The 12,732-nt window shown below is 44.5% G+C and overlaps 1 protein-coding gene across 1 annotated transcript in view; it reads right to left on the bottom strand.

Annotated features, from left to right (window-relative positions):
• MATN2 (matrilin 2) overlaps positions 1-12,732 on the bottom strand; it is a 102,081-nt gene that overhangs the window by 35,015 nt on the left and 54,334 nt on the right. Inside the window, exons 8-9 of the mRNA XM_040972693.1 lie at positions 8,264-8,401; positions 114-236 (exon numbers count right to left, since the gene is read on the bottom strand). Coding sequence (XP_040828627.1) covers positions 114-236; positions 8,264-8,401 — 261 coding nt within the window. The remainder of the gene's footprint in view (positions 1-113; positions 237-8,263; positions 8,402-12,732) is intronic.

Raw genomic sequence — 12,732 nt, 5'->3', positions numbered from 1 at the left:
CAGATGAATGCTGGGAAACCCAAATCCCTCTGGGCTGTGACGTGCAAGGACAGGAAGGGCTGCTGGAGGAGCTCTTAGTAGGACCGGGCCTCCCAGTGCCCAGCAACACTCACGGCGACAGGTCTTCTTGTCGGGGTTCAGGGTGAAGCCCCTCAGGCAGCGGCAGGAGTAGGAGTGCTCTGTGTTGACACACTCATGCTGACACCCGTGAGTCGAGGAGGCACAGTAGTCTATCTCTGTGAAGAAAGAAAAGCCTGGGAATGCGGAACAGAACGAGAAAGCTAGCCCACGAGAACCAAGGGACTGGCAGTCTCAACTGTTTCCTGAACACGAGAGGAGGCCAAAGCTGTTCCAAGACTTGTCTGACATGAAGACATCTGTCACTGGAGCTGTTTCGAGGTTTAGGGAAATGGCCAGAGCCCCAGGAACTGGAACCTTCTTGACATGTCACCATGTTTCGCTGCCAGAAATTAATCTGTGAACATGCCTTCCTTGACTTGGTTTAGGCCCGCTGGCTGCTGCTTGCCAGATGGGAGAGAGAGCATGGAGTGTTTCATTGAAGGGATGCGAATAAATGAGCTGTCCCCAAACCAAACTCCAAACCACCTCAACTCCTCAATAGGATGCAGAATCAGACCCAGGAGTAAGAGGCATCAGCTTCCTCAGATCCAGATGCCTCCTTGGGCGCCACACTGCACTCAGGTGCATAGGTTCAAACCTTGCTTCTCAGGGTTTCAATCAGCAGAGAATACAACCTCTTAGGATATGCGAACTAAAGGTATTAGAGGAGAAGGTGCTTCAAGGAACTTTTAATGGAGTTTCGCTTCCACAGCTGTCTTTCAGTATGGAAAGGGACTTTCTGATTAGAGGGTCTGCGTGAACTATTTTGTTGTAGTGAAGGTTGGAGGCATTAGCTAAATCACTTGACATGAAAGTGGCTGTTGCTGGGGCCTTAAAAGAAGTCTTTGTGTTGCTGAGGGTTTTTATTGTTTTAAGGAACATACTTGTGTTGCGTATATAATTTTCATAATGAAGAAATGAGAGGTTTAGGGGTCCACGAAGAGAGAAACCAAGAAAGAGAAAAGCATGCCATATCCTTGAAAGGAAAAACAATAGGACGCTGATCCATCCCACTCCACAGTCATGGAAATTTCAAACTACAGAAATGGACAGAGGAAGGAATTCATGTGTAGATTCAAGAGTCAATCCACAGCTGTTCTTTCTTCAATACCCTCACCCTCCAAATTAACATCCCATATTACTTTGAAACAAACCCCAGACATGATGTCATTTTACCCATATTTCATAATGTATCTTTAAAAGACCAGGACTCTTTAAAAATTACTGTATTAGCCATAATCACATACAAAGGCACTCAGAACTGTCATTTGGAAACTATTTCAAACTTACAAAAAGTTACACACGTAATAACAGTACAAGAGACACCTACATACTTTTTACTCAGTTACCTAATTGCTAACATTTCATCCCATTTTTCTTGATTATTTGGTCATCTCTCTGAATTATCTGAGATTATAATAACTATCTGAATTGTCTCCACCCTGATTCTTTATCCTTTAAGGACTCCATGAGCTCCCTAAGGCAGAAGGATATTCCTTTCAAAAAAGAGAGAGCTATTCTCTTACATAACCACAATAATTTATACACTTCATAAATGTACACTGATACACTTTTTAAAAATCTCTTACTCTTATTTCAATCTTCTCAATTGATCTAATAATGTTCTTTACATCAATTTTCACCCAACAGGACAGGATCTTGTCTAGGGTCAGGGATTATGCTTTGTTTTCACATTTAGCCTTCAATCTTTATTTATTTTTATTAGAAAATCAGATTTACAGAGAAAAAGAGACAAAGAGAGAAAGATTTTCCATCTGCTGTTTCATTCCCATGGCCAGAGCTGAGCCATACTACGCTAGGAGCCAGGAGCCAGGAGCCAGGAGCTTCTTCCGGGTCTCCCACATGAGAGCAGGGTCCCAAGGCTTTTGGGCCGCCCTTGATTGCTTACCAGGCCACAATCAGGGTGCTGGCTAGGAAGTACAATAGCCAGGATACAAATCGGCACTCATTTGGGATCCTGGAGGATGCAAGGTGAGGATTTAGCCACTCAGCCAATGTGTCAGGCTCATCCCACAATTTTCTTTTTTTTTTTTTTAAGAAAAGATTTATTTATTTTTATTGGAAAGGCAGATATACAGAGAGGAGAGACAGAGAGAAAGATCTGCTGTCTGATGATTCACTCCCCAAGTGACCTCAATGGCCGATATTGTGCTGATCCAAAGCCAGAAGACAGGAGCTTCTTCCAAATCTTCTACATGGGTACAGGGTCCCAAGGCTTTGGGCCATCCTCAACTGCTTTCCCAAGCCACAAGCAGGGAGATGGATGGGAAGCAGAGCTACCGGGATTAGAACTGGTGCCCATATGGGATCCCGGTGCATTCAAGACGAGGACCTCAGCTGCTAGGCCACTGCGCTGGGTCCCACAATTTTATTTCTAACAGACCAGTTTTCCAAGATGAAGCTCTGTCACCTTTAAAATCAGAAAAAGTGCAAAAAATACACACATATTGTGAAAGCAGTTGCCATGGAAAATAGCAGAAATAATATCAAAGAAGGAACAGTGTGGGAGATGCCCAGAGATTAGGAGAAGAAAATAATTAGGGACGTTACTGAGAATAATACGTAAGTATAATTTCAGATGTCTATACACCAAAATCAAAATACAGGTCATCAACAAAATGAATGTAGAGCAACAACTGAGCCTGCTGCCTCTACCTAGACGTGAAGAACCAGGAACAAGTGGACGACAGGGCAGGGTCTCTGCTCTAGTGACCACAGTGGCACCATCACAGCCTCTCATGCTACTCAATGCCTAGAGCCTTCCTCGCTATTCCTCCGGGTGCCAGCTTCACAGTTGCTCCCTCTGGGTCTTTGCCCTTTTCCATCTCGCTTTCTTAAGGTCTTGGATCTGAAGTCATCCTTGTTGACACCTGTCATCTTCTCTTACCCTGACTCGGTAGCATGTGAGCTTCAAGCACTGAATTTTTGCTTGATTTACTGCTGTGCACTGCATTCTCCCATTCTACCCTGGCACAGAGTTGCAGCTGCATCCCAAACACTTGTTTAATGAACAAATGGTTCCTGGTATGAATCTTGATGGAATATGTTGGAAAGCCTAAGGTGTACAAACAGCGGACAGCAAAAGCAAAAACAACAAGCAACATAAAAACACGACAACACCATGGAGTGGTGAGGAATGCAAGGCAGTTCTCATGCACTGCCTGAAGGCTTCTCCCACCAGGATATTTACAAGCCCCTCCCTGAAGGATTCAGTTCCGCCATGGTACTCCTCTGGACAGGGACTCTGAGCCAATTACAACCCCCTGCGAGCATTCTTGTATTCAGCACACATTTCTCCTGTTGGATCTGCAAGGCAAGGAGCTTTCTTCAGCAAACTGGTCAAATGCCCACGGAAGTCAAGATGATTGCCACCATGTTTTCCATGCCTGGTTAATCCCTGGTGTGAAATCAGTGAGTCTGATATGACTCATCTTCAGTGACCACAAAGAATACCAGAAGTTTAATTAGCTCTGCTGGTCTCTTAAATGCACAGAATCAGAGCTCAGCTCAGTCTAGGGAATCGCTTTCTAGGAGTCGGAGCTTTCCAAAGGGGAATGAACTTTTGTGCAGTACAGTGGGAGCCTGGTGGGAGATGTATTACAGGGCAGGCTGCACAGTGGCACAGCGGGGGCACTGTGGAACAAAGTGTGGGACGAGCTAGGCAGAAGGGGCCTGGGACAATGGCTCAATTGACTAGTTCTCTACTACCAATACCTTGGCATTCCTTATGGGCCTCGGTTTGTGTCCTGGCTGCTCCACTTCCCTCCCAGCTCCCTGCTTGTGGACTGGGAAAGCAGGAGACAGTGGCTCAAAGGTTTGGGACTCTGTACCCGCATGGGAGATCCAGAAGAATCTCCTGGCTTCAGATCAGTTCAGCTCTGACTATTGTGGCCACTTTGGGAAGTGAAACAGCAGATAGAAAATCTTTCTGTCTCTGTCTCTTTGTAAATCTGATTTTCCAGTAAAAACAAATAAATCTTTTTTTAAAAAAAATTTTTATTTTTATTATTTTTTTATTGGTAAGGCGGATATACAGAGAGGAGAGACAGAGAGGAAGATCTTCCGTCCGATGATTCACCCCAAGTGAGCACAACGGCCGATACTATGCCGATCCGAAGCCAGGAGCCTCTTCCGGGTCTCCCACGCGGGTGCAGGGTCCCAAAGCTTTGGGCCGTCCTCGACTGCTTTCCCAGGCCACAGGCAGGGAGCTGGAAGGGAAGTGGGGCCTCCAGGATTAGAACCGGTGCCCATATGGGATCCCGGGCCTGCAAGGTGAGGACCTTAACCACTGCGCCATCGCACCGGGCCCAAACAAATAAATCTTAAAAGAAAAAAATCCAGGCTAAACTTCAAGTCCTCTTTTGAGAGTCTTTTGATTCATTGGCCAAGTGGCAATTGCAGGAATTTCAAAAAGTTCATGGAAATGCAATCATAAGATCAATTTAAATGTAAGCACTCTGTGTCTTATAAAAAGATACATTTAATTTTGATACAAAAAGTTTTTAAATTAACACAAGGTCATGGAAAGTGTATATTATAAAAAATTATGCATGGATTCCAATTTTTAAGGTTATTTATCAAAATAACCTTATTTCTAAATTAAATTTAATACTTCTAAAGTTTATTTATTTGACTTGTAAGGCAGAGTTACAGAGAAAGAGATTTTTCCATCTTCTGGTTCTCTCCACAACTGACCGCAACAGTTAGGAAAGGGCCAGACTGAAGCCAGGGGCCAGGAGCTTCATCCGGGTCTTCCATGTGGGTTTGGGGCCCAACACTTGGGCCTTCCTCCACTGTCTTCATAGGCACTTCATCAGGGAGCTGGATAGCAGATGAAGCAGTAAGTTCTAACAAGTGCTCATATGGGATACTGGTAATGTAAGCAGCAGCTTAACCCGTAAAGCCACCATGTTGGTCACTCTGTGAACATTTTTCAAGTCCCCTCATACCACAGGCTGTAGCTCAGTAGTGTGACTCAGCTGTCAAACTACGTCCTGGCCAGGAAGTCTAAGGATCCATATCTTCTCATTCTCCTGTCGCTGATTCAGTATACAATTCTTTACATGTGGTTCCCTTTTAATGTGAGCACCAAATAAACACTCACTCAGTGCCTTACTCTGTGTATAACCTTCTCATTTAAAAATAAAGTGGAGGGCCCAGTGCGTGGCCTAGCGGCTAAGGCCCTCACCTTGAACGCACCAGGATCCCATACGGGCGCCGGTTCTAGTCCCGGCAGCTCCATTTCCCATCCAGCTCCCTGCTTGTGGCCTGGGAAAGCAGTTGAGGACGGCTCAAAGCTTTGGGACCCTGTACCCACGTCGGAGACCCGGAAGAAGTTCCTGGATCCTGGCTTCGGATCAGCATAGCATCGGCCGTTGTGCTCACTTGGGGAGTGAATCATCAGACGGAAGATCTTCCTCTCTGTCTCTTCTCCTCTCTGTATATCTGACTTTCCAATAAAAAATAAATCTTTAAAAAAAATAAAGTGGAAATGCCAACTCAGTTATCAATGGAATCTGAAAAATAATATATGTTACAATCTTAAGGCAGTAAGTAATAAATAGCAACATATTGACAACAGTATGTCTCACGTTGCCTTTACTCATCAGGACAGGCATTAGATGACTGAGCTTGAGACACGAAATGCGGTCTCTTTGGTACCAGAGACACAAATCCCCTACAAAGATCTGAAATTCTCTATTGACCTGTCTGGTAAAAAGACCACGCACAGCTCAGAGCGCCGTAAGTGTAAAGGTTTCCAATCAGACCTCACAAAGTCTCGCCAGCCTGCAACCCAGCCATTCTACTTTTAGGTATACATCACAAAGAACTGAAAGCAGGCACTCGACAATACTCACAGACCCCAGTTCACAGAGGTGCCGTCCCAACTTCTGGAAGGCAGGAGCAGCCAATGTGTCCATGAAGAGTACGACGTGGCAGACACTGGGGACGGACTATTACTCAGCCTCTCAAAAGGAAGCAAATCCTTGCACCTGCTCTAGCATGGATCAGTTTGGAAGACCTCAGGCTAGGTGTCACAAGAGGAAAAAATACAGTCTGATTCCCACTTCTAGGAGGTACCTGGGAGACTGAAATTAATAAAGACAGGAAGCAAGGCAGCAGTTACTAGGAGCTGAGGGGCGAGTGTGGGGGAGAGGCGGAGGGAGTTAGTGCTTAGTGGCTATACGGGTTCATGTGGGATGCTAAAAAGGTCTAAAGAGGACAGTAGTGATGGTTACACTGCTGTGTGAATGGGCTTAACGCCACACAATTGTATACCTAGAGAATTGCTCCCAATGGAAAATTCTAGATACGCATATCTTACTACAATGAAGAAACTGCCTTGTGATAGCTCATCCGCCTAATCTACTGCCTGCAAGCACCACACCCCAAATGGTTGCCACTTCATGTCCCAGATGCTCCACTTTCCATCCAGCTCCCTGCTTGTGGCCTGGGAAAGCAGGAGAGTGGGAGACCTGGAGGAAGCTCCTGGCTCCTGGCTTTGGATCAACTCAGCTCCAGCCATTGAGGCCTCCTGGGAGTGAGTCAGTGAATGGAGGGTCTTGGTCTATCTCTCCTTCCCGTTGTAAATCTGCCTTTCCAGTAAAATCTAATCTTCGAAAAAAATCCTGCAATGCTTTACAAATGGACTGTTTTTGCAAATTTCCACCCTTCCCCTATGCAGAAAATATGTAGATTTGGATGGGTGACTTTGGGATAAGAAATGGTTAGAAAAGATGTTTTGAATAGTCCTCACTTGTTTTACATTACATCACCTACTCAGGAACATAAAACTCAAATGATGTACATTTTGGTTTAACAATACACTAGTCTCATTTCATTATATTTATACTCATTAGACTACCCTTTTGGGCAATAACTTCACACTTACAAATTACATTATTTTTTGGCTAAAAATGGAAACAGGAAATTAAGTAATTATGTTTCTTCTAATTTTTAAAATTCTTTCCAAGTTTATAAGTAGTGGAATTTTTCTTCCCTTCCTTTCCCACCGCCCCTCCCTCGCCCTTTAGTAAATCTCTCAACATCATCGCAGCAGCAAGTTGACTTGGCTAGAGGCTGATGGGAGGCCTTGGTCACTGCTAACAGGATGGCTGCCTTAACTGGGAGTGGCCAGGGTCACATCTGTCCTTTTAACTGGGCCCTGTTTCTCAAGGCTTGCCACAGATCAGGAGCACCCTAGAGAGTCTGTGTTCTCACAAGGGCAGTTTCACCTTAAGCTTTCTTCATTTTTTAAAAAGATTTATTTTATTTGAAAGGCAGGTTTTTATAGGAAGAGGAGAGACAGAGAGAGATGTCTTCCATCTGCTGATTCACTCCCCAAATGGCCCCCACAGCTGGAACTGAGCCTATCTGAAGCTAGGAGCTAGGAGCTTCTTCTAGGTCCCCCACATGGGTGGAGGGACCCAAGGACTTGAGCCATCCTTTTGTGGCTTTCCTAGGCCACAAGCATGGATCAGCCAGGATACAAACTGGTGCCCATGTGGGATGCTGGCACTTGCAGGCAGAGTATTAATGTGATACAGCACTGTGGCAGCTCCCGACTCCAGCTTTCTATGTGTCCCTAGCATCCTCTTTCCTTTATAAGTCCTCTTCTAGATCTGGCTCCTGCATGTCCCTACAGGCAGTGAGAAGGCAGGCTCTTTATAGCTCAAAAACAAGCAGATATCTACAAACTATCCACCTATCCCTACCCCACCCAAAAGAAAGCATGCCCAATTCTTTTCAGTGCAGTGGTTTTCTGATATTTGTGAGAAGTCAAAGATGTAGCCCACAAGCCACAGAGCTTCAAGGAAAATATTCTCCAAGCCCTGTTAGGACAAAAGGTACAGTCAGGCCAAGTCAGAATGAAGTAGGGTAGCATGCTCACCGGGTGTTGGAAGCACACATTTGCCCTTGGTCTCCCACCGAGACCCAGAGCTGACACCTTGGGTGATGGTGGCATTGAAGCAAAGTGGGCTGTAACCTTCGGGCAAGTCAAGCAAGCCTGGTAGAAGACTGTGAGAAGTCCCCAGACACCTAGGTCATGGTCAAGTGTTCCACTTTGGCTTTGAGCTCCCTGGCCACAGTTGCCCCTATTGGATACGGATGAGTAACTTACTTGTGCACGTTTTTTGGTCTGGGTTAAGAGCAAATCCTTCACGGCACCGGCAAACATAGGAGCTATCAGCATTGACACACTCATGTTCACAGCCATGATCCTCCGACGCACAATAGTCCACAGCTGTGGAGAAGAAGACACATCAGAATTTAGTTCTACCCGCCAGCAGAGTGAAGGAGAACGGTAGCACGGAAGCAAGCTTCTAACAAATGACAACAGAGATGAATACGGCTGACCCCTCCAAAAAAAGAAGAGGGATAAATAAATGGCAACCAAAGCATCTGTCTTCTAAAAAATTAAACCAGGAATCTAATAAGGTAATTCACACCAGAAGCTAAACTGAAGGACATACAAGCAATCGCATTTAAAAGTTAGACCTGCAAATTGAAAATGACTACAAAGCATACCTATGAAACTGGCAAAGATAAAGAAGAGATGCAAGCCACTAATGGCACAGCAGCATCGACACAGTTATGAATGGTGGAAGAAACTCCTCTTGGCAATATGTTCATTCTGGAAAGGTGACTCAAGAAGTCATTGGAAAAAGAAAGGGATTAAATTAGATAGCAGTATTGTTCACCAGCACATACACATGTCTGAAAAATAAGCTGAACATTTAATAAGAGTAAATGATTTAATACTTACGAGAAAATACACTGCGTTATTACTCATTTCATAAGCATTGACTGAGCACCAGGCCCAATTTTAGGTGCTGGTATCAAGCAAACAGCAAAGCAAACATTTCACCCTTCACAAGCTTGTATGCGCGTGACGATGGTGGTGAGGAACAGATAAGAATGAAGTAAGCAAATAAATAGATGATTAGAAGACAGAAGGGCTTGGAGCCAGCACAGCGATGTAGCATGCTGATCTCTACTTGCAAGCACTGGCATCCCATGTGGGCATTGTTTTGTGTCGCAGCTGCTCCACTTCTGATCTAGCTCCCTGCTTATGGCCTGGGAAAGCTGTGGAGGATGGCTCAAGTCCTTGGGCCCCTGCACCCATGTGGGAGACCCAGAAGAAGCTCTTGGTTCCTGGCTTCAGATCATTTCAGCCCCAGCTGTTATGGTCATTTGGGGAGTTAACCATGAAGCAGAAAATCTCTATCTTGCCTTCTCTTTATAAAAATCTGCCTTTCAAATAAAATAAAAAAAAAATAAATCTAAAAGAAGATGGAGAGGCTGGTATTGTGACACAGTGGGTTGAGGCACTGCCTGCAACATCAGCATCCTGCTTGAGGACACAGCTTGAAGTCCTGGATGCTCCACTTCTAGTATGGCTCTTTGCTAATGCACCTGGGAAGGCAGAGGAAGACAGCAAGTGCTTGGGTCCCTGCCACCCAAGTATGAGACTGGGATGCGGTTCTGGGCTTCTAGATTCAGCCTGGACAGCCTGCACTGTTGAGGCATTTAGGGAGTGAGCCAACAGGTGGAAGATCTCCCTATACACTTCTATATTTAGCTTTATTATTATTATTATATTATTATTAATAATAAGAAGAAATAGGTTTTTTTTTTTTAAAGAAAAAGATGTGAAGTGTTCAGGAGAAAAAATAACAAAGAGGAAGCGGAGGGGAGGCAGAAGGAGTGATGAAATGGAGTTGGTGAGAAAGGCCTCTTGAAGAAGGTGGCCCTGGGCAAAGTCTTGAATGAGGTTTGAGCCATGAGGACACCTGTGAGGGAGCATGCCAGGCTGAGAGCGGCAAGTGCCACAGGCAGGGGATGGGGACGTGCCTGTTTTGCTGCAGGATTCACCAACGAGCTAGGGTGGAGCAGGCAGAGAGCTGGGAGACAAGCAGGGAACAGATCAAGAGAATCCATCACCAGGACTTTGGCCTCTACTCTGGGTGAGTTAGGAATCACTGTGGGGCTAGGTTTGACTTGACTTTGGTCTGGCCCAGCTTCAACCACTGCGGACAGGAGCTCTTTCTCTTTCTTTAATTTGAAATGGCAGAATTACAGAGAGAGAAGGAGAGACAGAAAAATCTTCCATCTGATGGGAAGTTGGGGTGTACTCCCCAACTGGCCACAATGGCTGGAGCTGAGCCCATCTGAAGCCAGGAGCCCAGAGCTTTTTCTAGATCTCCCATGCAGGTGCAGGGTCCCAAGGTTTTGGCCCGCTCTCAACTGCTTTCCCAGGCCACAAGCAGGGAGCTAGATGGGAAGTGGAGCTGCCAGGACTCAAATTGATGCCCATATGGACTTGGGCATAGCACCAGCCTCAGAATGGGAGCCACTACTCTCTGTCTACCTGTTTCTCCCCTGTACCTCAGCCCCATTCTTGCCTCTCAAATAAATAAGCAAGCATATAAAATTTAAAACTGCTTCCCTGTATAGCATTTTAGGGCATACTGATCTAGAAATAGATAAATAATAACAGGGAAACAGGCTGTAAAATTAATACACATCTAAGTTTTTAAGAACCATACATGGCGAACACAACGACTTATTTAATATAGTGATACTATAAGGATAAACAAGGAAAAATAAATATTTCTAAAGGGTAAAGAACTGTACTCGGTTTATTGTTTCAATCCCAGGTCACTAATTTTGATGAGTTTAAGCCATTTACATTCAGGTTTAGTATGAATGCATGGTAATTTGGTCCAGTCATTTTAGCAATGGGTTGTTCATTGATTTAGTCTTCTGTTATTTTACTGGGATGTTCTTCACTTTTGCCTTTGGTTTTGGTGGGTGCTATTCCACTTCTCTGTCAAGAGAACATCTTGAAGTATCCTTTGTAGGGCAGGTTTGGAAGAGGCAAATTCTTTTAACTTTTCTTTACTGTGGAAGAATTTTATTTCATTGTCAAAGACAAAGGAACGTTTTGCTGAGTACATTATCCTGGACTGACATTTTTTTGCTTTTAGAATCTGAAATATGTCACTCCATTCTCTTCTGGCCTGTAGAGTTTCCTGTGAGAGGTCTCCTGTGAGTTTAATTAGCATTCCTTTATATGTCAACTGATTTTTTTTCATGAGCACATTTAAGAATCTTTTCCTTATGTTTTATTGAAGAGAGCTTGATGATCATGTGTCTTGGTGAAGATTGCTTTTGGTCAACCCTGTTGGGAGTTCTGTGCCCCTCCTGGGTGCTGCTTCCCAATGCTTTCTCTAGATTAGGGAAAATTTCTCTTATTATTTCATTCAATACAGCTTCTCTTTCTGCACCTTCTGGGACTCCCATAACTCTTATATTTGGTCTCTTAATAGTGCCTTTCAATTCTTGAATACAGAGCTGGAACTCGCTGGGGGGAGTGGCACAACGGACTGCAAACAAAGAGCCATGTACCATATGCAATAAGTAAAACTGAACTGCAGACCTGTGGGTGACACAGTTTAGAAACCTGCCCCAAGGAGAATCTCATAACCAGAAGTACAATGACCAAGAGCAAAAGAAGAAACAAAGGCTCAATGAATATTACTGAAGACTCCCCTGCAAAGGAGCAAAACCCTTTGCCAACCTCAGAGATCACTGAGGAATACATCGAGAAAATGGGGGATACAGAATTAAAAACACCTGTTATAAAACTTCTTATCAACAATGAGAAGCACATAAAGCTGGCATTCAAGGAATTCAAGCAATATGTCACATTGGAAATGAATCAAATGAATCAAGTATCAGAAATGAAGAACACAGTGGAGCAAACTAAAAGTACAGTGGAGAGTCTCCAAAATAGAATGAAGGAGGCAGAAGAAAGAATCTCAAAATCAGAAGATATTTCCTGTCACCAGGGGGAAACAAACAAAAAGCTGGAAGCAGAGATGGATCAGGACCAAAAAAAGTACCCAGGTCACTAATTTTACTACAGAATATCATTTTCATAACTTTATCTACCTAAAGCACTCTGAAAGCACCTGATGTGTGTGGGCTTTACTCAGGAGTTCTTGTGGTGAGAACAGGACGTTCACATTGTGTCAAGGTCTGCACATCATGAGATGCTAGCCAGCTGCAGGAGCTGAGTCATCGCAGAAATACTGAGCACCAAATCCTTCCAAGTTCATTTCTCTTCTTTCAAGAACTAATGCGTTGTTAGACAAATTAATGATGACACTGGGGACATTGTGATTAACGAGTACCAATCCTGGCACACACCCCAGTCTCTGTGTCACAGGAGCTGGCCGGCCATGCTGCGGGTCGGTATCAGCAGTCTGTCACCCCAACTCTGCTTCCTCATGTTGGGCCTGACCCACTATGTTCAAAAACTTTCAGCTCCCAATATTACTCCTGGCTCTACATCTACACACTTCTCATCTACCCACTTCAGCTCTGGCTACACACTTCTCAGCGTTTCCAACAGGAGAGGAGCTGCTCATCTGATTTCCAAGTCCTAGCACAGTCAGGTGCTGTAATTACGAGTGGTCAGGCGGCTTAGCCAAAAGATACTAGCATGGAACTCTCTTAGCCTCCCCCTTTCACAGCCTGGGGTATAGTGTGTAAGCCCAGTCACTTGTTTCTCAGGACAACTCA

The sequence above is a fragment of the Ochotona curzoniae genome, unplaced genomic scaffold (genome assembly GCF_017591425.1).
Source record: "Ochotona curzoniae isolate NIBS_2020 unplaced genomic scaffold, NIBS_Ocur_1.0 contig_2318, whole genome shotgun sequence".
NCBI classification, from domain to species: Eukaryota; Metazoa; Chordata; class Mammalia; order Lagomorpha; family Ochotonidae; genus Ochotona; species Ochotona curzoniae.
This window is presented reverse-complemented; position numbering and strand designations above follow the sequence as displayed.